Source organism: Phyllostomus hastatus, unplaced genomic scaffold, assembly GCF_019186645.2.
Source record: "Phyllostomus hastatus isolate PE091 unplaced genomic scaffold, TTU_PhHast_1.1 phas_contig_16, whole genome shotgun sequence".
NCBI classification, from domain to species: Eukaryota; Metazoa; Chordata; class Mammalia; order Chiroptera; family Phyllostomidae; genus Phyllostomus; species Phyllostomus hastatus.
This window is the reverse complement of record NW_025333643.1, coordinates 4893546-4918950: the sequence shown is the minus strand read 5'-3', so window position 1 is coordinate 4918950 and position 25405 is coordinate 4893546. Positions and strand designations below refer to the sequence as shown.

At 53.5% G+C, this 25405-nt stretch overlaps 1 protein-coding gene across 11 annotated transcripts in view; it reads right to left on the bottom strand.

The window, feature by feature from the left end:
• Window positions 1-1891: 1891 nt before the first annotated feature.
• ATP2B2 (ATPase plasma membrane Ca2+ transporting 2) overlaps window positions 1892-25405 on the bottom strand; it is a 377186-nt gene continuing 353672 nt past the window's right edge. For 7 of the 11 annotated variants that reach the window (XM_045832091.1, XM_045832092.1, XM_045832090.1 and 4 more), the window contains 7 exons: window positions 23481-23587; window positions 22786-22977; window positions 19915-20128; window positions 18030-18241; window positions 17778-17885; window positions 15759-15941; window positions 1892-6921 (listed from right to left, as the gene is read on the bottom strand). In XM_045832091.1, coding sequence (XP_045688047.1) covers window positions 6610-6921; window positions 15759-15941; window positions 17778-17885; window positions 18030-18241; window positions 19915-20128; window positions 22786-22977; window positions 23481-23587 — 1328 coding nt within the window. In that variant the 3' untranslated portion in view covers window positions 1892-6609. Of the gene's footprint in view, window positions 6922-9705; window positions 9761-13761; window positions 13938-15758; window positions 15942-17777; window positions 17886-18029; window positions 18242-19914; window positions 20129-22785; window positions 22978-23480; window positions 23588-25405 lie in introns of all 11 variants that reach the window. The other 4 variants (XM_045832096.1, XM_045832098.1, XM_045832099.1 and 1 more) reach the window with 2 other exon arrangements.

The following is a 25405-nucleotide window of genomic DNA, read 5'->3' as shown; positions in this document are numbered from 1 at the left end:
GCCCTGCCTTCTCCAAGCCATGGGGCCCATGTCTCCAAATTGCCCCATCCCCACAGTTCTGGGGTCCGGTGAGTCTGGCCCATCAGGTAGATTCCTCCAGGCAAGGAGGGATCTCAGCCAAGATTGTGCAGCTAGAGCTCAGGACCCAACTCCCAGTCTCCCCACCCGTTAGGTCCCTGGCTTCCCACAACACAGTGAGAACGCTGTGCTCTGGACAGAGCCTGAGGGCTCCCTTATGTTCTGGCAGCCTTGGGCCTCTCTTGGGTTAAGGAGTTTATTGACTTAGGGTGGAGCCTAGGCTTCCCTTGGGTAAGTCACAGTCCCTCAGTTTCTTCTCCTGAAACTGGGGGGAAGAACTCTAGCTGGAGATGGTCATTATGGCAGGAGGATGTTAAGATTCAGAGAGTATGATAGACCCAGACCATTAGGAGCTTTGGAGAGAGGCAAGTGCATCTTAACAGAATTCAGGGCTGGGCCTCTGGGAAAGCAACTACCCTCTGACCCCCACCCTAGCTTTCAAGACTCCTTATTTTCCTCTAATGGAGAAATACTGCAGGGGTGCAGGGGTGTGAGGGGGTGGTGCTTAAGGTGGAACAGAGAACAAATCAGGCAAGGCTCTTGGCTCTCCTGTTTTTCAAGGGACAGGCCCTGGGCTTGGATCTGTACTTGCACCACTGATCCTCTGGGTAATAAGGTCATGTCCTTCTCTCCAACCCTTGTTTTTCTTGAGTGAAAAATGTGGACAATGGCATATTAGATGTCATACAAATATAATGCACAAGGGCCATAGTTGTTATTAAAGGAACTCCCTGGTGTAGGCATTGAAGTTGGAGAGATTGGGGATTTGGGACAAGTGATGGAACTGTCTTATTCATTAAGGTATTTGCTGGTGGGACTGAAAGGCATGGTACAGAGGTTTTGAGGGCCAATTCTGGCATAAACACTGCTAGGTATCTACTCTATCTCCTTACTCTGTGGGCACACCCTTTACCTCTCTGTGCTACTGTCTCCTGTTAAGTGGAAATTACAATAACTACTTCCTCTGAAGTTGACGTTAGGATTAAATGGGTCCTGGATGTGAAACTGTTTGGAAATTAGATGGGTCTATGGTGCTTGATTTGGGTATCAGTTCTCCCTGAGAAAAGCTGGGATTTAGTATGTGTGTGGTGTGTGCGTGTGCTGCCCTCAGCCATTGGACCAACATTGGGATTTAGGGTGCCAGGCTCCTCTCTGTCTTGCCCTTCCCAAATAGGAGACGCCACCTACATCTTTTGTCCGTATCTTCCATCACTTCCCTCTGGTTAGTAGCAGACCCCAAATCAGGCCATTCTTAGCTTTCCCCAGTTTGTGTCCCTACCTCCCAGAGTTGCTAGCCCAGGAGTGTCAAGCTCATTTTCACTGGGGTCCACATCAGCTTCAAGGTTGCCTTCAAAGGGCCAAATGTAACTTAAGGACTGTATAAATGTAACTACTCCTTAACTAGAGGCAAGGAGCTCGGTGTTGCCACTGGGTAGAAACAAGGTGCCGGGTGGGATAAAACAAGGCGGAGGGCCAGGTTCGGCCCATGGGCCTTGTATTTGCCACCTGTGTCTAGCCTCTGGCTCTCCTCCTCCTCCTCCCTCCTTAGGCCTCTTCTCCTAAGGTCTTGCTCACTGAGACTGTCAGCTGTTCCCCATGGAAGGTTAAACTTATTTCCCTTAAATGATGGATGTTGGAAAGGTGTGACTTGCGTGAAGGAGAGAGACCACCCACTGCGCTGCGAACCCCTGGGCAAAGTGCCTTCCCCTCCCAGGGACTCAGTGTCCCCCTTAATTCCGATCCACGAGGGCAGGGACCCAGCTTGTCCTTCGGAAAAAGGCCTTGTGATGTGTAGCGTGTCTGCGTTTCCACGTGTGCATTTATTGTTATTGCTCAGTATAGTGTTGAAAAGGCAGACAAATCCCATTAATTACAAAAAGCACAAGCCAGAGATACAGAGAAATAAAGAGTGTACAATAAGAGCACAGTCACTTCCCAGCCCCGATTGTCCCAGAACCCCCCAGAGCCTGGGCAGCTTGTGGAAGCTGGAGGCGGCACCATTTCCTCACTACTCTGTTATAAAATATGTGCACACGAGAGTTAGCAAAGTGTGGCGACCCCCCGAGAGGAAAGGTTCGGAGGGAGAGCACCACAGGCATTACAAAACAGACGTAGGGGGCTGAGAAGGGTAGTCCCAAAGCAGCCTCAGATATCTCATTTCAGTGGAGGGGGTGATGGCTGATACCCAGGGCTTAGGATACCCCTCCCCTGAATTGGGGAAATAGGATGTCTACATCAAAATCAAGAGGGCTTGCTTTGGAACTTGGGAAGGACCAGGGGATTTTCTGCTGTTGTCTGATTTAGGCCTTGGCTCTGGAAGACCGAAAAGCCTTCAAAAAAATGCACCTTCCCTCCCGGTCTTCTAATGGTGGGGTCTTGGACACTATGGAGAGAGTTTTGGATGGGAGGCATGTCACAGTGAGCCCAGTTGACAGCCTCCTGTAAGAAGAGCAAGAGCAGGTAGGGGGAGTCAGGGTGGTGAGAAGATCCAGGCAAGAAATTGCTGCATCCCAAAGGACGTATCACACAACCGCTGAAAACTTTAAAGAGTTTTAGAGAGAGAGAAAAAAAAGCAGTTCAGGAAAGGGAGACAGAAATAATAATTTCTCCATAAGGAGAATTAGAAATAAACAATTGAGCCACACATTCTGGTAGCTCCAGGTCTGGGAGAGACCCTTCTTTCTTGTCTGGACCAGGGCAGATGAAGGATCCACCCTAGCACAACCAAGGTAGGTGATTTGGGGTCCCAAACTGGGGTTGTGGGGAGGGGTTGATGGCCTCTCCTAATGATACCCTGGCTTAGGGAGCAAGTGAGAGTATGAAATGAATGCTGGGCTTCCCTCAAGATTCAGGATGCCCTTTTGTTTCTCATTACAGGACACTCTAGTGACCCTGAGTGGACAGTACTTAACAATGGCTGGAATATGTTTGCACACAGAATGACAGAGCTCAGTATTTCAGGTGGGTGGAGTACTTGCAAAATTTTAAGGTTTACTGGGAAGAATAGATATGAGAGAATAACCTGGAAATTTTGATTCAAAAAAGAGTGAAGGGTACTTATCCCACCACATCGTAAAAACATTATATAAACCAACAATAATTAAAACTGTGTGGCTGGTGCCAGATGAGACACCCAGAAAGAGAACATAAGAGAAATTCCAGAAATAGACCCAAGCCTGTCTCAGCTGTCAGTGTGTGGTAAAGATGACATTTCAACATAGTTGGGGAAAAGAGTGGCTATTCATTAACTGGGATACCCAGGATAAGACAGGTCCAGAGTCCTTGTGCCACTGCAGTCATTGTCCTTGGTCTGGTCTCAGAAGCAGGGCACCCTCCCTCTTGCCAATTCTATGTTCTGGTTGGCACAAGGGGGCAAAGGGCCATGGTGATGGGTTGGTGGGTGCAATGAAGGCTGCTTCTGAGTCAGGAAAAGTGCTGACTGAGCTGCAGGGAGGAAACTCCTCAGTTTCCTTCCTGCCCGCCTCCAAAGGTGGGTGATTCTACAGCCACAGTGGTCACTGAGTGGGCCCTCTGCTCATCCCTCATCTGTCGAGGGAGACAAGTTAGTGAGCTTAGATATCAGAACTGAATCTGCAACCTTCTCCTGCAGGCCTGGTTCAGAGGACAGGAAAGAAGCTAAGTGGATGGTGAGGTCCCAAAAAAGGATTAGTTACAGAATGTATATTTACTGTGTTCTGCTTGATGTGGGTTTCTTGCCTTCTTTTTTTTTAAACCACAAACATTTCAGAACCACACTGTGGGAGTAAGAAGAATCAGCAATTGAAAGCATTGCATAGTATTAAATGAACAGAGACGGTGAGTTCTTTATTTACAATTATTGTCTAGATAAAAAAATTCGTAAAAACAGATGAATGGTCATAAATTATTTACCCCCTAATGGGGTGAACTGCCAAACGTACCCCATGCTGCTAGATATAGGACACAGAGTGCAAGCTTTATGTACTACAGTGACTTTTGACAAACCAATCATTTCCTGTGTGTGTGGATGTGTGTGCCTGTGTGCGTGTGTGTGTGTGTGAGCATCCACTGATCCTGACAAGAAAAGACCAACACTAATGTGAGGCATTCTTGGTAGCTCCCATCACTCCCTGTTCTCCAAGCTGTGATCCAGAGAATCTCCTCTTTTCCCTGCATCCTGGCTCCAAGTAAACAGGGAGCATAGTGTGCAAGGACAAGTTTCCTGGTGTCATGGAATGAGGTCAGGGACACAAGATGGGAACAAAGAAGGGGGAAGATGGAAAACCTTGAGAAAGGAAACTACAAAAAAAATCACAACCACCATGTTCCAAGGCTGCCCCATGATTCCCACGTGCAGGTCTTTCCATTCTTGGCAGGCAGGAGAGCAGTGGGCTGGCTTTTGGTGGTGTTGTACTGGAATCCAATAAGCCTATCTGATGGCTGGTCACCCCTTTGGGGATGCAGTTTCCTCTGCTCGGTACATTTGGAAAGGTTTCTTCATGACATTCAGGTGATGCTCTTGCGCAAAGAAGGTCCTCCTTCCAGGAAGGTTTTGCCAGGTGGGATGGGCTGACTTGGGATTCCAAACCCTTAGGTTTCTCCACAGCCATCCAGATGTAGGCCCTCCCAGCTGACTATGGCTCTTTTCCCGAGTGGCTCTCATCTTGTGTGTGGAAGAGTTTTCTGGGCCCGGAGAAGGGAAGGGGCGGGGCTGACACAGAGCAACCGTGGGAAGGGTCAGTATGAGGATGAATTTCACAAGCGAGGCGGAAAGTGTTTGGTTTTCCTTGAAGCATGGGACGTCATTGATCATGGTATTAAAATGTCTTTTGCACTGTACAATTTTATGGAAAAAGATTGTATGCTGAAAAGTCTCAAAGCAAACTTTGTATTAAATACAAAAGTTCTTTTATGAAAAAAGCTGATACCCACAAAGTGCTTAGCAGTTAAGAGGCTGACATACAATTAAATAAGCTCTTATTAAGTGGGATTACTAGTGCTGTAATTGTCTTGAGGGAAAAATAACCTCCTTTTCTCACCTGTGATACTGTAGGGTTTCAGAATGGCTTTCTGTTGGGAAAGCAAGACTTGCTGTTAAAAGGCTACAGTATATATTGCGACTACAGGAAGACAATTTGGTTTAAAAATCACACTGAATACATCTCAATATACACATCATAAGGTTTGTTCGGATCTAAATAGTGCAGAGAAAAAGGCTATTCTTCTTTGAAAATAAAAATAAAAGCAGCAAGCCATAACGATCCTCATCCAATATGCCAACAGCTCATATGCTGCAATTTATAAGGAAATAAACCTCTAAATTACTAACTAAAAAATCAACACAATAGCATTTATAATATTACAACACTACCTCAATCTCTATACAGACAGTGCCAAAGAGAACCTCTTTTTGAAATGCTCTTAGTAAACCCAAGTGAGTTTCATTGAGAGAAAAGTCTTCACCCACTGCTTTGTGAATCCCATCATCTCTGGACCAGGATGGCCTTTGGGGTTCCAAGCCCAGGAAGCCTTCTCTCTCCTCTCCCTTTGTCTACGGAGCATGGTGTTAAACCCCTCAGGTTGGAGACCTGGTAGCATTTGGCTTCTGCCTGAGCCTCTCATGGTAGTGACGTTATTGAACAGAAATAGCAGGCAAAAACCAGAGCATGGCTATTGTAAAACATCAAGGATGCAATCCAGGGAAGTGTCTGTTGGGCTGAGCTGTTTTTGCAGCATCTCAACCACCAGAGTTCTTAAACCGTACAAATAGCCAAAGACGTTATCTACAGGTTTGTAAACAAATTACATTCTTCTTTTAGGACATAAATAAGTTAAAATAGAGCAATTTAAGCGGAAACAAGGCAACATGCCGGCAAAGAAACTTTATATATCCATGTATATATATTTATATATATATATATATCTACCTATCTATATGGACGTATACAGTCTTGAATAAGTATACGTTGATATAGATATAAAGAAATGGATATAACCTTGTGAGTGTCTATGAAGTTCTTCGGTTCCATTGGTGCAAATCTACTAGGCGAGTTAAGCTCTGCAATTTCAAAAAGTTGTTAAATTAACCTATACAACTGAGACCATGCTTTGCAAGCATTTCAAAAACTCACAGACCAGTGAATTGGATAAATAGTCTCAGAAAAGTCTGTTTGCAGTTCCCGCCTAAGAAAACAAACAAAAAACCCTCCCCAACCCCCCAAAACCAAACAAGGGGAGGACTGGAAGTGTACAGTACATTCATGCAGGGGACATGGCGGCTGGGCGGGTGCATGGCTGGTCCATGTGTGGGCAGGAGCCAGGAAGGGCTTGTTCTGGGGAAATCACTCACTCCCTGAAGCCCCGGGAGGAGATCCCGCCCCTAGCCTCAAAGTGAAAAAGAGTTCAAACAGCATCGCAGCCAGAAAAAGGGTCTGTTGGGTGGAAACGGTTTTCGCCAGTATTTGGTTTCCTGTTGTTGCTCGTTGCTGCTTGAGTGAGTCGGGTGCCTGGATGGGCGGGTGCCCGGGAGGTGGGTGGCGGCGGGGTCCTCAGCTAAAGCGACGTCTCCAGGCTGTGGATGGGGCTCCCTGGACTTGAAGAGGTAGCTGATTTGCTTGTGTCGGTCGTCAGGTTGATCCCGCTGTCAATGGCGCTGTTGTTCTTGTTGAGCGATGACGGCGGGCTCGAGTTCTGCTTGAGTGCGGCATCTTCTTCCAGGTCAGTGTCGTCAATGAGGGGGATGTGGGGCTGTGAATCTTCGATCCGGAATTCAGGGTGAGCCATGAAGTTATGGATGGAGGTTCGAGACTCAGGCTTTTCTAGACCTTCATAGAGAGAGCTACGGAACGCCTTCACGACGCGGATCTGTAAGGGAAGAGCAGGAGTGAGAGCAATACCCTGGTGTGTGTGTGTGTGTGTGTGTGTGTGTGTGTGTGTGTGTGTGCACGTGCGCGCCAAGCTCTGGGGGGCTGAAGGAGGGTCAGGTGGGAGAGGGGTTAGGGCTCAGCAGGTGGCTAGAATCCATGGTCGCTGGGTGTCATGAGCATGGGTGGGAAGGGGAAGATTGGAAGAGGGCTCAGGTTATGTGCATCCATGAGGTTTTTAACATTGCTTTGGTTTTACTCAAAACTCCAAAATTAGGACAGGAGGAATCGAGCCTCATCAAAAAGATGGGAGACAGTGGTCAAAGGAAGCAGAGTCCACTCCAGTGGGCACCCGACCTAGGGAGAGACTGAGCCTTGTTAACTTTAAAGCAGGTTCAACCATGCAAAAGGGGAATGGGGCCAGGTGGGAACAGAATAGGAAGGAGGAGAGGCTATTTCTTAATAAATTAATCTTAAAGAAAAACCACACGCAGTTAAGAAACCATACTACATGGAACAGATAACATGTCATAGACAGAAAAGCAACAGAAAAGAGAGACAGATGGATGGACTGGGATGAGAGAAGACACACGAGGGCCAAACAGAGAACAAGAACTTCAAATCAAAGGCAGCAAAGCAAACCAAACCAAAGCCAACTCAGGGCTTTCTGGGGTGCAGAGCAGAGGCAGCCAGAAAGCACGAAGGAGCTGGCGCACTGTGACATTCAGGAGAGGGAGCATGCCACGGTGGGGTTGGGAACCACACGGCACACACAGACAGACATACGCTATACTTGGAAGCCTGGACAATGTGAACGGAGGTCGTTTGTACCCAACGTTTCTTTCCTTCATGCATTTGGGAGGTAAACACTCGAGTATTGACTCAAAGCCCTGGCCAGTCATCGCGGTTGGTTTTGGGGTCCCTGATTTCCTGGGGTATTTGATTTCTTTATTTGTGCTTTGAAAATACAAAACCAAAAAATGAGGCCAGAATCAGACGGCCCAACCCAGCCTTGGGTGGGGTCCTCAGGGTGTGGAATTGAACTAAAAACAACAAGTTCTTTCCTTTTTCTGCGTTTCAGTTGGAACCTGTGCTTCTCTGAAGAATGGAAGGAGGTGGAGCATTGTGTCTTCTGGGCTGGAGGAAAGGGCACTGGACTTGGAGTCAGGGAGACTCAAGTCTGAGGCCCGGCACTGCTGCTTCTGGTGCCTTGACAGTGGGCGAGCTGCACTCCCTCACTGGCCAACCTCTGTCCTGCCTTGCACGGTGCAGAGGAACAGGAACCTCCCTCTGAAGAGGGGGGTCACTCCTCTGGACACCTAGGAAGGGGTGGGCTATGACTGTCATCTCAAGGAGTTCAGGGGACTTAGGTCAAAGGTGCTTCCTTCTCTTTTCCCAGCCCCACCTCACAGCAGAGCCACTGGAGGGGGAACGAGGCAGCATTGGTGCCTCCAAGGAGCAGAGACTCAGCCGAGGTGGCTGTGGCCCTCCGGGCGCCCTGCATGGCCTTCCCTGCAGAACTGTGCCTGCCCCCACCCCATGGGCCTGGGAGGGGCAGAGGACAGGAGGAGGCCCTGTGGTCCCAGGATTTGTGGAACTTGCAGTAAACCCAGGGCAGTTCATTGTGGGGGCACAGGGGCAAAAGCCTGTCCATGAAAATGAATTCCTTGATGACCGTGGCTGATGATTTTAAGTCATAGCTCAGGGTTTATTCTATTATTTGAGGGAGGGGGGTCTTTCTGAAGCATACCCTGTGCTCCTCTCTTTTTAAACGTAGAGTACACCGAGAAGAACTGAACTTTCTCAAGAATCTTTATGGTCTTGTATAAGATCCCATAGTTTTTATTTCTTTTCAAAAGTTCTTCTCCTTTGCTGTCAGCCCTCACTTACCAGTTCTGACTTTTCCTTGTCTTCTTAAAAGCATCTCTGTCCCTCTCCTGCCTGTTGGAATCATGATTTAAAGAAGAAGCATCAAGTGCCAAGTGAGAGCCAGCCAGAGGCTGTACCTTTGTGCTGGTGCTCCTTGATAGCCATTGGGCTACCTCTCCCTGGATTCCCTATTTGTGGGTCTGTAGAAATTATTATGTATTCTGAGCTCCTGATCAGTAGTGGGCCATTACACTTGAATAAGTGAAAACAGCAAAAAAGGTGTTGCTGACCTCAGCTTTCTTACCTGTAAAATGGGAATATTAATTATCATAGTAGCTGCCTGGCCTAGTGCCCAGAATGTTCTGAGGCTGAACTGCAGTAAGATGCCAGTAGGAGTGCCTGGTGGAGGCGGAGGGATGGTAGCAGGACCCTGTCGTGTGACTGACAACGCAGAGGGGATGACACACAATGAGATGCAGGCCCCTGCCCTCCCCCTGGCATGGAGACAACAGAAAGAATGAACTGCTCTGGACAAGACTGTGGGGACAAGACTTTTCGGGACACCCGCCACGGCCATCTCAAGTCTCCACTTCAATTCTCTTCACAGCTGAAATGGAAAAAAATATGGGAAGAAAAAATACTCTTCCATCTGTCCTCCCTGCCTAACCTGATAGGGGGCGCTGTGGTGTCAGCCGCATTTGGGCCTGGGGTGCAGGGAAAGAGAGGTCTCAGGAGTTTTGGTTTCATCGGCACAAAGGGAGCAAGAGGCCCGTGCATGTTGTGGAGGGCTCTGAGGAAATGCAGAGGCCCCGTCTGGGATGGTTCAACATACTCGAATGTTTACCCGGCTTCAAGGAAGCCAAGAGTCTGGGATTGATTCACATTCATTTCAGGCTCAAGGTTAAAGACTCACAACCTCTTTTAATTTCACTCTCTCTTGCTGAACTCTGTGTCCAGGGTTCTCTAGCCCTCTAGGGAAACAAACACACGGAATATTCAGAAAGCAGAGAGGTCTAGGGCCCCCCCCACCCCAGAAGCAAGCCGTTTTTCTTAACAACCCAAGACTGCACTGAACTGTGTACCAACATGCTACTGAGAGGTCCAGCTTTCCTTTCCTTCACTCCTCCCCCTAAAAGAGGCACAGTCCTGCCCTCGTGGTCCTCAGATCCCAGAGTCTGAAGGGGACATGGGAGCAGGATAGGCCCTGTCTAGTGGGCAGAGTCCAGAAAGTGGCTGGTCCTGGGCATAGGCGTCTGATGTGCATAGCCTGGTTGCTTTGAAGGAGCAGGACTCTCACAGATGAACATGGAACCTGCTACAAACTTGCTAAGTACAAAGCTGGCTGGAGATGGGATAGGAATTTGAGGGGAATAAGGCAGAAGGGCTGTGCAGCTTGGCCTCGGATCAAAGAGCCGAATGCTGATTTTGTCCTTAATCACCAGGGGGAAGGTGCCCTTCTCCCCATCCCTGCCAGGCTGGTGAGATTCAAAAGCAGAGAAACAACCTCCCTGGTCTCGACCCCAGAGGATTGGTGCTCTTTTGCTGGATGAGGCTGTGGGTGTGGGCACTGGTTCCGGAATGGAGAGCTAACCTCTGTGGGTTCCGGATCTGCGGGCCTATCTAGGAAGTGGTATGGAATGGTGGGGAGAACAAGGAACTTTGCAATCTAACCTCTTGCCCCTCACTTGCTGTGTGATCTTGGGCAAGTCAGTCTACTTCTCTGAGCCTCAGTGTCTGTTTTAGTTAAATGGCTGTATTGGCAGATCCCCCCTCCTCTTATTTCAGTTGTGAGGCATATATGAAGTGAAGGATGTAGGCACCTGCTTGGGAAGATGTTGAATGAGACTCAAGTATAAGGCATTAGGGGTGTGTTATTAAGTTTCTGGGGGAAAAACAAACTTGTTTTTGAGTAAGTCAGAAAAGGAAAGTAAGAGAGCAGGCCAGAGTTCCCGCCCGAACAATCCAGATGCCAGTCTGATAGGACTGGTCTCTCATCACATGCATTTGCCTGCTTGGGCCCCCCCCCATGTCACAGTGGTGCTGGGGGAGGGACGTGTGATGTGGTGGTGGGTTTCCTCACCACAGTGTCATGAGTCAGAAGTCAGCCCAAGCACACACTGGCCAGTCCCTGGCCTTTGTGGCCGGCTCTTGATAAACCAGGGGACGGTGGTTTGACTCCTTTCAGAGCACAAAGACCCCAGGTGTTTTGACTCAGCATGCACATGGCCACCCTCCTCTGCTAGAGAACACCCCGGAGGAAGACCCTGCTCAGACGCGGGAGGCAGCCCATCTCACCGAATCTTACTTCCTGGCTACTTGCTTCACACCTCCCTGTGGGAAGAAAGACTTTTGGCTTCTGAAGGGACCCTGCTTATTATCTAGAGGGCTCTTGGAGTGACTGTAGACCAGAGGATGTGACGTTATTTCAAAACTATTTCAGCAAAAGAGGAAGGAGGAGATATTTATTGAGAGTTTGCATTGCGACTGTGTTGACTAAAACGTGTGTGTTGAAACCACAGAGGCTGTGATCCCTTTGGCACCAGTACCCTTGGGCAGGGGGACAGCCAGGCTCTTCTTGAGACCATAAGCCAAAGAAAGGGTCCAAGGAGGGACCCGGGATATCGGCTGAGTCTACTATAGAGGGTAGGAATGTAAGATTCTTAGGAAGGCGTGATTCTTGGAAGAGAGGCAAGGTGGTGGCTGGGGGTAGGGGGAGGGAGCTGAACCTGACCAGCCCCTTTGGGTCCTTTGAGAGAATGAAGGGCCCAGGCCCACGGGTTCCTTTTCTATGGCTGTTCCAAAGTTGGGGTCACCATGGGATAAAGGGGATCAATCTGGCCTGGAAGGAGGTCAGCTTAGAGATAGGAAGTGAAGTATGGACAAAAATGGGCATTTCTCTGAAGATGTGCTAAGAGCTGACTGTCCCGGGACCATTCTTATCGAACGGTTTTATACATGACAGAAGAACAGACGAGAATTCAGTTGCCAAGGTCTGAGACGACGGAGCTCTTTCTCCTAGACTGCGGAAGCTAAGAGGAGGGGACGGACTGAGGGAAGACTCACAAAGGGTCTGAGGCAGGAATGCCAGGCTGGCTCTCTTGTGGCCACTGTAAGGTGCCACGCTTCAAGAAGGAGGCCGAACCAAGACGGGACAAAGAAATAAGTGTGTGCTCAGAAGCTAGATTTCCGGGGTCAGACCCAGCTGGAGGGGTGCAGGGTGCAGGTGTCACCAGCAGGGTGGCAGGAGCCAGAAGGAACAGATTCTTTCCCAAGTGGCTCTCCAGGACAGAACACTTTTGGTCGCTGTGTGGGACAGGTGGTGTCACTGGGCAAGGCCAGAGTGGCGCTGATGCAGAAGTAGGCCAGCTGAGTGAGGGCCTCCCACCAAGGTGAGGTCTCTCTGATGTGAAGGGGAGAGGATGGGAGTAAAGTGCTTCCTGCCCTGAGAAAGCCTGGCAGTGATTTCCTAGTGACGCCTCATGGATATGTGACTCTGGACGCCATCTGCTCAGATGCACATGCACTTCTCCTTGGCTAGTCTGGCTTCCCTGTCACTGTGGCTTTGTGCTAATGAATGAACAAGGAGGGGCTTCCCCACCTTTCCTGAGGGCTTCCTCTCGTCCTGCATGCCTGGCAGGACCGCATCCGCTGGAAGGTCATGGGATGTGAGCACACGCCACCAGCAGGCTCTTTGTGCCGTGTGCCCCCTGCCAGAGGGCCCGGATGGAGTGGGTCCCACCCAGCACACAGGCCCTCCTCTCTCAGCGGCTGGGGACGTGTGTTACTGTGTTTTATGTTTGGGTGGAGGCACCTGATAGAGCATCAAGAGATGAGGTCTGGAGTCTGTTCCTCCTCAAAGAGGCCCAAGGGCTGGCTAAGTGAGTGCACTGTGCGATCTGAGAGGCCCAGAATGGGCTCCCTTGCTGTTTACAAGGGGCTGACTGGAGACGAGGAAAGGGAGGCGGGTAGTAAATAGAGACTTCTTATTCCCTCAGGGACCTGAAGCCACAGGGGTCCAGAAGGATCTAGACAAGGCCGGAGATGAGAGACCCAGGTCAGAAGAGGTGGTCTGAGGAGATGAGCTCGCAGCAGGGAGAGGATGGAGGGGTCAGGGGTCAGGGCCCGGGCTCGCTCTCAGGTGAGGAACGCAGGAAGCCCAGGGTCAGACCAGATCCCTTAGGGCCTTCTGGCACCTAGCCAAGATGTGAAGCCTAGCCCACTGCGTTCTACCTGGGGTCAAGCTTAATGGGTTAGGGGCCCTGTCCCTTCTAGGAAGAGGTCAGACCTTTAGTGTTCAGGGAAAAGTGTGTGTAAGGCAGCTGATGCTGCTAGGTGTGCAAGGAGAGAGGGCAGAGGGTTCTGAACCACTGGGCGCAGGGCCTCCAGGCTGTGATCTCCTTGGGGACCCCAGATTGGCTGTGACCTCTGACCTACAGTGACCCCTCTCTTGGTTGGACCCTACTGTGACTGACTGTGACCCCGAGAACCTTGACCCATGGTAACCCTTTGCTGACTTTGACTGCAGACTGTGACCTCCTGGCCAACTTTGACCCTTGTCCTTGTGGCCAGGCTTTTTGTGACTGAGTATGACCCCAGACTGACTGCGACACCCTGTGCCCTGTGGCTGACTGCTCCCCCTTGGCTGCTGCGACCTTGTAGTGCGCTGGGACATTTAATTACTGAAACCTCCCTGACTGATAGTGACCCTTTGACTGACCCCGACTTTTTGACCACTTTCGACCTTCACGACCCCCTGACTGACTGGTTGTAACCCCTGACTCTGACCCCAGCCAACCCTGGCCCACCAAGAGACTGCCACCCCATGGCTGACTGTGGTTGCCTGACCGACTGTGGCCCCTCAGCCCCCAGGCCTAATTGTGACCGGCTGCCCACCCTGTCCTTGGCGCCCCGGCCCCTGCCCGCCAGCCCGCCCGGCGCTGTCAGAGGCGCCTGAGGCGGGAAGGATTCACACTCACGCCCAGCTGCAGCAGGAGGAAGGCTGGTCGGAGAGGAAAGAGCATTGGACAACGACACGTGACTAGGGCTAGAGAGATTGGCTACGTCCTGGCTCTGGCTGGTGACGGAGGACTGTCTCCGCAGGGCCCCCTGAAAGGAGGCCCCGCTCTTGAAAGTATTGACTACTTCAATCTGCAACGGAGGAGAGAACGAGACAAGTTGCGAGGAGAACGAACAGAACAGCTACACGACTGACAGGCGCAATGCCACGAGAACAGCCGCAGCCACGGCAACAACGACAATGTCACTGAAACCAAAACAAAAAGTACCAGACACACTCCAAGGCTCTGACAGGCGTCTGCTCAGTTCCGGGCCCATCTGTAGGCCCCGGGGTCCCTGGGGGGACACGGGGCTCGGCCTTTGTTCTGCCCTACTGGCGCAGGGGCCAGTAGGCTGGGCTGGGGGTGATGAAACATGGAGTTTGGAAGCAAGAGGGGTGCTCAGCCCCACTTGGGGCCGGGTGTGGAGCCTGAGTGGCATGGAGGGGGCTCTGTGTGGACAGACCTTGGCCATGCCACTTATGAGCTAGGTGCTTGAGTGCAGTTTCTTGTCCTTCAGAAGGGGCAATGCCACCTACCTGGCAGGGTTATCTGTGAGTGGCAAAGCACCTGGCCCACACTGGTATAAGAGCCAGGCTGGATAGGCACTTGTGTCCACTCAAGATACCACAGTCCTGGTGTCCTGCAATCTGGAGACCTCCGAAAGGCTGTGGGCTGGGTCAGTGACAGCACCAGGGCCACGTGCACTGAGAGCTGCCCTGGGAGGCTGGGTGCCGGGTTCTTGCCAGGGCGGAGAGCCCAGGCTGCGTCAGGTGGCTCTGGGTCTGAAACCCACCTCTGCCCCCAACCCCCGCTTTTGGAAAGGGCTGTCTCTTGAACCTCAGTTACCTCTGAAACTGGAGGAGGCATACCTATCTCTCAGGGGGCGGAGGAGGCCAATGAGGTGATGCCTGGGACAGCACACTGTGGGTGGGAGGCAGCCCAGGTGACCTATTATTTGTTATGCTTGTTAAATGAAGTGCTGGGCCACCAGGCAGGATGGAGGTGGGGGCTCTGCAACTTCCCAGAGTGTGATGGGCATTGGGAGGCCATGAACTTGCCAGACACAGCTCTCTCAGGTGGTCTGGGGAAGGGACTGACCCTCTCTTACAGACCCTTCTACTCCCCATTTCAGGAGGCTGTGAAAGCATGATATAAACTACAACCCCCACCTCGGCGGAGGTGCTGGCTCCTGTGAGAGCCCGCAGCGTGTGGTGGGCGCGCTGCCCGGTCGTGCATGTGGTGCGCGGCAGCCACGCGGTCTCTGTGCTGGGGCGGAAACCTGCCTCTGGCCGGATGTGCGTCTGCAGGGGTCTTTGGTGTATAGGTGTGCGTCTGTACACATATACACGTGGGGAAAACCAAGCTTTGCTCCCCAGAGCTGCCTTGAAACCCGAAGCCCACTGTGGAGGAAGAGGACGGGTGCAAATGTGTGTGAGCCCCTGGGCCTCACAGGCTGGTCCCTGACCCCGGGAGAATCTGGGGCCAAATCTGGGGCCAACCCTGGCCCAAAGCCGCCATCCTAGCCTCACAGGGCCCAGCCTCTAGCCTTGCGCTGCCCCTCCTGGTAGCGGCCCTGTGGCTCTGATTCCAGTCCCCCCTGACTAGAGTCCCTGATTCACCTCAGCTGTCAGGGTCAGCCCCTCCCCTGCTCTCAGGGGCAATCCCCCGGGCCCCTGTCTGACCCCTTGCTGGCCAAGTGGGTGAGGTGGAACGTTCCTGAGGAGGCCACTGCTTCTTTAGTGGCTGCTCGGGAGTGCGTGTGAGGAAGGCAGGTGTGTAAGAAGTCAGTGAGATGGCGAGAGCAGGTCTGGACCCCGGCCTGTGTGGCCCTGGGAGGTGGTATGGAGCACGCACGTCTCCCTCATCTGCCCACAGGGCCAGGTGTGGGCCCAGCCCTGGGAGCCTCCTGTACCTGGGTTTGGATCCGATTCAGGCCTCGGAACCATAGGATCTGGCCCCGCCGCAGCTCTCGCTCAGCGTGGTCTATCTCTTCCACGTCCTCATTGAGCTCCTCCTCCGGAATCTCCTCCTTCTGCGTGAGCCTGCCTGCCTCCTTGAGGAACTTGAGCCTGCTGGTCGGGATGGTGGCAATGACCTGCAGGGGACCCAGCAATGTCAGGGCAGTGGGGGCGGTCCCTCAGGAAGCCTCCTTCCCTCCCTACCTGCCCCTCCGCTGACCCAATTACCTGGTTACATGTCCAACTCGCTCCTTAACTTCTCCCAATCCAATCTTTAAATCTCTTATTAATTTGCTTTTTCATTCACTCCCTCATTCAGAGTCAGGGGGACACAGTGGAAAATCTTCGCTTTCAGGAGTTGGGCAGATGTGACTTTGAATACTCCAGACCGCACTGGTCACGTGACCTTGGGCAAGTCATTTAACCCCTCTGAGGTCAGTTCTCAGGGCTGGAGGGTAAGTGAGACGGCGTGTCTCAGTTGCCGTGTGTGAGCCTGCCTAGGCCTCGAGCTTCTGGGCTCACTCCTGAGGTCACTAGGTCCTGGGTCCCCATCCTGAGCAACAGGGGCTCAGGCCCGCGTGCCTTGGGGAGAGCCAATTCAGGGACTCTGGGAATGGGTGCCTTCCCCAAAAGGGGAGGCAACATGGGAAGAGGGAGCACCTTCATTCTTACTTTTCCTCCAAGGGGTTTGTCCATGGGGCTGAGGCTTGGGAGGCAGGCACCATGGGGAAGCGGAGGTGCCAGAGATCAAAGGCCCCTTGCGTCCCCTGCAGGGACGGTCAGGGGCTGGCCTGGACACCCAGTCCCAGGGATTCCCTGGGGTCTACGGTGGGCACTGCCTGCTGGCAGTGTCCTTAGGTGTGAGGAGTCTGCACGCTCAGAGAGCTTGAGCTCTCTAAGGGTGTGGGCTTTGGTGCCCCAGAAATGGGATGATTAAGTCAAATCCAGTTTATCAACTCTCCAAAGAAGCCCCCAAATTTAAAGAAGTTTCTTTGGGGTGAAACTGAACTTTCTCCTTTATCGTCTAGTCAATCTCTGTCACTGGAGTGTTTCACTCAAGCTTGGGAACAGCCTGGAGGCAAGAACATGGTCTCGGGCCCACTGGGCCCCTGCCTGGGTGACAGGGCCCCTTGGGACGAGCCCTTTGGCCAGGCCCAGGAGCTTGGGGCACGTCTCGAAAGCACCACTCCCTGGACAAGGGCCTCTGAGCTGCACATTGGGAGCACGGTGATGGGTGTGTGCGCTCAAGCCTTGGCGACTTGGGCAACGGTGGGAAAGGGAACCGGTGGGAGTTGTTCTGGGGTCATAGATGGAAGGGCTCCCCAGAGCCTCCAGCCCAGGGGTCCCCAAAGCCAGGAGGATCTCAGGTGGCCGCAGACACAGCACTGGGCAGCTCTGCCACGCGGCAGAGTTTGCCCTTACGTTCCCTTGGAGCCCTCTGAAGGCGCCTCTGCCTGGTGTCTGAGCCCCTCTCACTGACCTCCCCTCCACACCGTCAGTGCCACCACCTACCTGACCTCCCTTTTCAACAACTAGCCGCCCTTAGGCTCCGAGCCCTGGTGGGCCGTGGCATTCAGTTGGTTTAGTAACATTGTGCTCATTACATTATTTTTTGTTAGCTTCTATGTCTGACAAGTGATACTGATTTTGTACTCATGTTAGTAATATAAAGTTATCTTTTAAAATAAATTTCAGATGAAAAAGCCCGATGTGATTAAATGAAAATATTAAGTAAATAATGAGACTGGTGGTAACCCAGAAATATGGCAAAAATCACAGTGATGGAACCCAAATGACAAGCACTGGGGACCTGGGCCAGTTCCCATCACTCAGAGAAGGGAGGACCTTCTCTGGGGCCATATGCCAGCCCCTGGCAGAACTGGCCCCCATTCCTGGGGCTCCCGGGCTCCCTGGCCAGTGCTCTTTCCCTTCTCCTGCTGAGAGGAACTTCCTGTTTCCCACCCAGAACTTACCTGACCCCAGACGAGCTCTCCTAGCCCGATGAATATGCACCACATCCACTGGTCCAGCTGCAGCGGAGCGCAGCTGAATGGCTTCCCCCCAAACTGCACGATCACTATCTGGAGGTGAAAGGGAGCAGAGACAGAGACGGAGAGACAGGTCATCGGGGGCCAGCTCAGAGGCCCGGCCTCTCAGGGCACTGTGGCGGGGCTCCAGCTGCCCACTGACCACCCGGGCCCAGGTTAGGGTGGCAGCCTGGCTACCTGGATGGCAAAGGTGCCCAGCACGATGGTGCAGAAGATGGGGTTCCGGAAGATTCCATCAAACACATTGCGCTCGCCGTGGATTTTGCGGGCATTGATCTCGTTGAAGAGCTGCATCATGACGAAGGTGTTGAAGATGATGGTGTAGTGTTCTGAGGGTGGTGAGTGTAGGGGTGCATTCCTCCCACTGTCGATCTGGAACATCTTCTCACCTGCCAAGCCCAGAGTGGGAGTTGAGCAGGGACCAGCCTGGAGGAGACGCTGGGCCCGGCGCGGGGTTCTCTTCTGAGCATCAGGGTGGACAGCCCGGACGGGGGGCATGCTCTGGACACTGGGGGACAGGGAGGCCCGTGCTGCTGGGTGCCTGTGAGTGCGAGTGAAGGGGTGACAAGAGCCGTATCTTCTGGGGACAAAGGTAAACTGTCTCCCACTTTTCTATGGAAATATGATAAAGGTGGGATGCTGGCTGTCTTATCAAGCAACACTGCTTATAAAAAGTGACCCTGATTGACAAAGTCCTCTGGGCTGGGAGGACTTGGGGTGAATCAGGAGTAGCTGGCCATGGCTTTGGGCTTCCCGCAAAGTGCTGCATTTTGTCACAGAGCACGCCCCCTGCTGAGACCTCTGGAAACTCATGGGGCTTTCATAAATATCGATTCCTGTGTGGAGGTTGGGGCTTCTAGGCCAGGCTGGCTCCAGACTCACCTATGTTGCTGCACCTTCTCACACCTGACTGTCACGGGGAGGAGGGCAGAGTAGCCCCCCGGGGGCTGTGTGGCCACCTGCTGATGGCATGCCTATGGAAGGCAGTGCTAGGTGGGCCTGTGGGGTTTTCTGGGTGTGAGGTGTCTGGCTGAACCCAAGACCCCCCAGGGTAGGTGCTCAAGTGGGAAAGCCAGCAAGTAAGCCAGGAGGCTGCCCTCCTCTCCCCTCCCTCGCCTCCAGCTTTCTCTGCGAGTCTCTCCCTCCCAAGGCTGTTCAACTGATCTTTACCACAGTCCTGCCAACACATCCCCTTTGAAATGCATGCAAGATGACTGTCCTTTGAGGAACGAGATACACGCCCCACCCTCATCTGTACTCTGGACTTCGAGGCAACTGCTCGTTGGTGTTGAAAGTCCAGCTTGAGGAGGCTCACGTGGAGGGGGCCTGCCCAGGCTGGGGACTCCCAACTGGCCCCAACTTGCTGGGTGACCATGGACAAGCCCCTTCTCTCTGGGCCTCTATTTTTTCATCTATTACCTGGGGGTAGGCTTTGCCTGGATCATCTCTGAAGCACCCATGGAAACCAGGCCAGTCTTAGCCCAAGCCAGACCTGGTTCTGCCTGGGCTCCCCTCCTCAGATCATCTGCATATGCTTGGGCAAGTCACCTCACCTCTCTGTGCTTGGTGCTACCATTGCAATGTGCAGTGATGGCAGTGGTGCCTGCCCCGTGGAGTGGCTGGCAACCTAAATGCAAGTGTTGTGGAAGTAACTGGTGGGTGGGCAGGAGTGTGGTATTTCCCCGAGGAAGTCTTGCTGAGGATACCTTCCACAAGGCAAGGGTAATATGTGGGAACGGGTCAGAGAAGAGGCCAGTCCCTTCCCCCAAGAGCCACAGGCCCCTATGGGGCTGGCCTGAGGGGCATTCATTGGCGTTTGGGCACTGCCTTGCATGGTACGTACTCAACCTTCAGAGCTATCACCAGTGGAGAAAGCCTGGGTTTGGGGGTTGGCCAGACAGCACAGAGCCTGGCTCTGCCCAAGTCTTGCTGTGTGACCTGGAGCAACTAACTCCACCTCCCTAAGCATCCATCACCCATGCGCAAACAGGACAGCAGATGTGAATTAAGGACGCTAGGTCTGGGTATGGTATCCACGTGGGGGCTGGGGGTGGGGACTCACCAACAAATAGCAGTGTGAAGATGAGGGTGAGCTGGTAGACGGCGTGGCCCAGGATGTTCTTCATCATGGTCCGCGAGATGAGGGGCTTGTTGCGGCCATATGGTTTCCTCAGAAGCAGGGTCTCGGTGGGCGGCTCAGTGGCCAGCGCCAGTGAGGCGAACGTGTCCATGATGAGGTTCACCCAGAGCATCTGCACAGCCTTCAGAGGGGAGTCCTAGGGACAGCGGCCATGGAGAGGGCTGTCACAGCGGAGGCCGGCCCCACCTGCCACCTGGCATGGGCCAAGTGCCTGGCATGGGCCTCGTCACTGGGGCCTAAGCAGCTTCCTGCAGAGCCTTGAGGCTGCTCTGCCCAGTGGGTCTGGCCCACCCCACCCCTGAGTCCCTGAGCAGGCGCAGAGCAGGTTCTTGAGGCTTTCCCTGGAGAACAGCCCAGACCTGCCCACTTTGGCTGTCTTATCCCACAAGGACAAAATGGATCCCCCTGGACTGATGGCCACCAGGTCTCTGCCCTTTGGTAAATTCAGCCACATCCTTGCCTGCCATCTTCCTTCCTCCCCTCCACGCGTCTCACCTCTAGGCTGAGGCCAAGACCTCCCCCCAAGCTCTAGCACGAACCCCCTCTCCTCCACCCCCCCCTGTTCCCTCCCTGGGGCCTCTTTCCCCTCAGCTGTCAATGGCTCGAGTCTTTCCTTCCCACCAGCAGTGCCCATGACCCTGTACTCTTTGCACTGCCACTTGCTTTCTCTTTACCCTTTATCCCACTTTAAGTTAAGCAATTGTGTATATGTAAGATTCTAAAAGTAACATAATTTCATGGTAGAAAATTTGGGCAATTAAGTAACAGCAGGTGCTAAAGCCCATCAGTGATTGCACCACCTCTAGGTTCCCACTGCCCACAGTCTGGCGTGGGTCCTTCCACCCTCTCTGCCCGAGACCGGGATCGTGCACCCACACTGTTCCGTGCAATCATGCCGCACCGTCTACACTGTCCAAAGTTGCTCCACCTGTTTCCCCCTCCTTCCTCGCACCCCTAGGTGCCATGTCTCTGGCAGCCAGACTGTGGCCTCTCCATGCCCTCCAAATGCCTTTCCCCAAGGTCGCCAGTGCCTTACTTGTCACAATCAAGGAATGAATTTCCCAGCTTCATCTCGCTGGCCTCCCTGTGGCGTTTGGCCACCACCTCCTCCTTGCGCCCTTGACCCCACTCCCCTCATTCTCTCTGATCATTCCTTCCCTCCTCTGTCTCCCTCAGGGTGCCTCTCCTCTTCCCTGCCTCTTAAATCTGCGCTCCCCATGGCCCCTTCCCAGGCCCTGCTCTCTTTCTAAACCTGCCTCCCGCACCCCCACTCCAGGGGCCCACCTTTCCCCGACATCACCCTCTTTCCAGCCCAGACCTCTCTCCCTGTGGCTTTAGCTTCATCCACTGCTGAAACACCTCCTTCAGGAAGCTCACAGACCCTGAGCTGCTCCTCGTCCCTTTGTCCTCTCGTGGAACTGCTGAGGCCCTCTCCGTCTGCACACAGACACTCACTCACCTCCTGGGTGCTTATCACAGACCCTCCTCCTGCCCACTCTGCCACATCTGCCTTGGCACAGTCACATCATGCTCCCCACACCCGCAGCTTCTTCCTGCCCATCAGCCTTCACCGATTACTACATGCATCTTGGGGCTAGTGCCCGTGATATCCCCATCAAGGTCTCCATGGCCCTGCCCCCAACTCAATCTAAAACCTTATGCAAACTGACAGTCCTCTCAGAACCTCAGTTTCCCCATCTGGCATCAGTGGGTCTCTGAGAAACAATGAGTTGCCATGAGGTGGGAGTGTTTCCCAAACCACCACTAGAGGGAGCCTCTCATCCACAGACCAGGACAGAAGGCCCGTGAGAGCAGAAGGGACACCTTCAGCCACCCCCAGGCTCTGACTCTCAGGGCTTGAGTACTGGGTGCTGCCATGCGTATGCCCAAGGGCTCAGAACAAAACAGAGGAGAGCAGTGTTCCAAGGGCCACATGGCTCTTCAGGGCAGTGCTGGCCTCCGGGCCTCTGGGGGTTTCCTGTGGGCAGGAACTTGTCTGCCCACAGGGCCGCTAGGAGGGGCCAAGCCTGGGAACACCGGTTTCCTCCCCAGACCTGCGGGGTCAGCCCCTGGGGAAGGCAGGCAGCTGTGAGAGCAATGGCAGGTACTTGGCCTGTCCATACTCCGAACCTCAGTTTCTGCCTCGGTAAAATGGGGATCATCACTGGTTCTTGCTGCATGGGGCTGGGTGAGGAGGCAGCGAAGCTGCAGATGTTGGGGCCTGTGGTGCGCTTTACCTGGGTTCAGGACCTGTGGCTGCTCAGGACCCAGACTGAGATCCCAATAGACACTGCCTCTCCCAGTGACACAGAGGCCCAGACTCCCTCCTGCTGCCCCCAGCTGGCCTCAGGAACCCAGGCAAACAGGCCTAACCTGACATGCTTTGTGTCAGAACTAAGGGCTCCTGGGCCCTGCCAGCTCCTTGCCCCCATCTGGCTGTCTGGTCTCCCTTGCCTGCCTCCTCCTGGTCCTTTATGAAGCTAGGAGCTCTACCTTCCCATAAGGACCACCTCCCCTGCCTCCTGCAGCAGGGGCCTGGACTGTGCCTGCAGCAGGTAGATGTGGAGTAAGGCCTGACGTCTCCCACTTGCTGGGTGACCTTGGGCAACCCTGCCACGTCTCTGAGCCTCATTTCCTCCACCCTATGGGGCTGGCGCCTGCCCCGAGGTCTATAAAGCTGTTCCTGGCCCTCAGCAGGTACTCCACTGACGGGCACAACAACCTGGGTCCCCGTGTGGGTGTCTGTCTTTCCCCAGACTCCCGCATGCTTTATAGACTCCTCAGAGGACCCACCTGCGTGATGCAGGCACCCGTGAAGGCCACAATCACAGCCACCACATTGACTGTCAGCTGGAACTGCAGGAACTTAGATATGCTGTCATAGACGTTGCGGCCCCACATCACTGCCTTGACAATGCTGCTAAAGTTGTCGTCTGTCAGGATGATGTCCGAGGCCTCCTTGGCCACGTCTGTGCCTGCAATGCCCTGTGGGGATGGGGACAGGAGCCTGGGTGGGTCAGTGGAGGAGGCAAGCCATTCTAGTAACACTGTGCTCACCCTCTGCACATCCTCAGTTCTATACAAGCCCCCACATAAACACACCCAACTGCCAGCACCACCAGGTCACATGGGAACATGCACAGGTACACAGAGACATGCGCACACACACGTGTTGCACGTACACATACACCTACTCCTAACAGACCTAGCCCCCTGGTCTCTGCTTTCAGGAAGCCTCTCCCTGGTCCCTTCCCCACCCCCAACCCAGATCCGTTAGTGTAGGAAGCCTCCCTCTGCCCTTCCAGGGAGACCCTGGCAGCCAGGCTGAGCTTCACGAGCCCTGGGCACATAAGGTGGATGCTGGACGGGCTGAGGTGAGCAGGGGTCTGCACTGCCAGCCTGAGGCTGTATTGTCTATGTTCCCCTAACCTCCTGCCCATGGGCTCCTGCCAGATACTGCCCTGGCCCCCACTGCAAGCCGCTCCTACCATGGCAAAGCCCACGTCTGCCTTCTTGAGTGCAGGACCATCATTGGTGCCATCGCCTGTCACAGCTACCACCTGCCGCTGCTCGGTGTGTGTGCTGTCGATGATGCCTGTGGGATGGGGCAGGAGTGTGCTCAGGGCCATGGATGCTCCCTGGGGCAGGATCCCCAGGACACTGGGCTGGGCACAGCCTCCTCTCTAGCCTCTGCCCTGCCACTCCCGCCCCTCAGGATTGTTCCCAGCTCCAGACTCACCCATATCTCCCAGCACTGGAGGGGATGCTGGGCACCTTAGCCCAGTGCTGGCTTGCAGCTCTCCATGGTCTGGGCCTCCTTGCCTATCCAGAACCCTCTCTTTTCTCTGCAGCCCATGGCCACACCAGCAGCCACCCTGGCCTGTGCTCCAGGGGCTCTAGGGTTTTGCCAGGGGCCTACCATGAGCTCCACCTGTCTGGGAGGTCCGGTCACACCTGAGATCTGGCTGTGCCTATCACCCATGACCTCTGGCCCACTGTACTGGCCTTGATCTCTCTCCAGACATTTATCTTCAATAAAATCCTCAACAAATTACAGAATGAACAGATGACATGTGGTCCCTGTCACCGAGATGGGACCAGTGGAAAAGGATGGGTAAAAATACCACTGGGCATGTGTGGAGTTTACGGGCGGGACAGAGATTTGTGTGTCAACCTTGACATGTCCCCCTGTCATTCCACACATCAAATGTGTCACCAAGGCCTGAGGGGCCTGGCTCAGAAATCCCATGGAGTCCTCCCACTTCTTCCTGTCCCCATCCCTTCTGCCACCAGCATCTCCATGCCCCCTTGCTAACCCCGGGCTCCCCTTCCAATCTTCACAGCAGCTCCAGGGTCCTTCTAACACCCGAGTCTGAGCCTGTCCCCTCAGCACCAGCTGAGAGTCATTCTTTAACTGCCCGCTTGGTCTCAGAAGGACATCTGCATTCTTGGCTCTGCTCACGAAGTCCTCCATGGTCAGGACTTGCCCATTCTCTGATCACCTCTTCTCTCATCCCCGGCCACCCCTAATCTGTGATTTAACCACAGGAATGGCTCTTGGTTCTGCAGAGCCAGTTCCATTTGGGCCTGGAAGTCTTTGCCTCTGGGCTTTCATAGTGCAGTTGTCTGCCCTGCCTGAAACGCAGGCCCTTTCTCCTGGACCCCATCCCACCTTCCATGGCCTGTGGTCTGATACCAGCAGAGGGTCTCAGATCACCCTTCTTATCTCCCAGTGTAGCCTTTAGCTCTGTGTAGGGAAACCAGCCATCTAGTATCTGCTGGATGGGCCCTGGACCATGGATTCCAACAGGGAAAGGCCATGGCTACTAAGAGCACTGCCCAGCACGTGGTCCTCAATGAGCATTTATCAAGATAATGAGTGAGTGAACGAATGAGCGACTGGATAAAAGATGGGGATGAACTGGGGGTCTCCTGCTTGGATGTCTGCAGTTCTGGGGTTCTGTGTTTCTGTTCCAGGCCAGATCCTCTGTCATTAATGTCCTTGGGCAACACCTCTGGGAAAGGAATCCAAGATGTCCTAGAGATGACCTCAGCCAGAAGCCTTCATTGCATGGCCACTTTACAGATGGAAAAATTGAGCTCCAGAGTGGGAAGGGATTTCCCAAGATCACAGCAAATCAGTGGCAGAGCCAGGACTTGAACCCAGGACTGTGTGACTCTGAAAGTGCCCAGCATCTGGCCACTTGGGTGGGCTCAGCAAGGGGCGTGCCCTCTCCCTGGAGGGAGACAGGGAAGGAGAAGGATGCTGGTTGTTGGCCTCGTCTCTCAGGCTGCTCTCCCCAGGACAGCCCATCCTTGAGGGCCTGGTTACAAATGTTGGTCAGGGGCCTCAGAGACCAAGCAGATTAAAGATCTCAAAGTCCCAAGCTCTGGGGCCAGGCAGAACATAAGT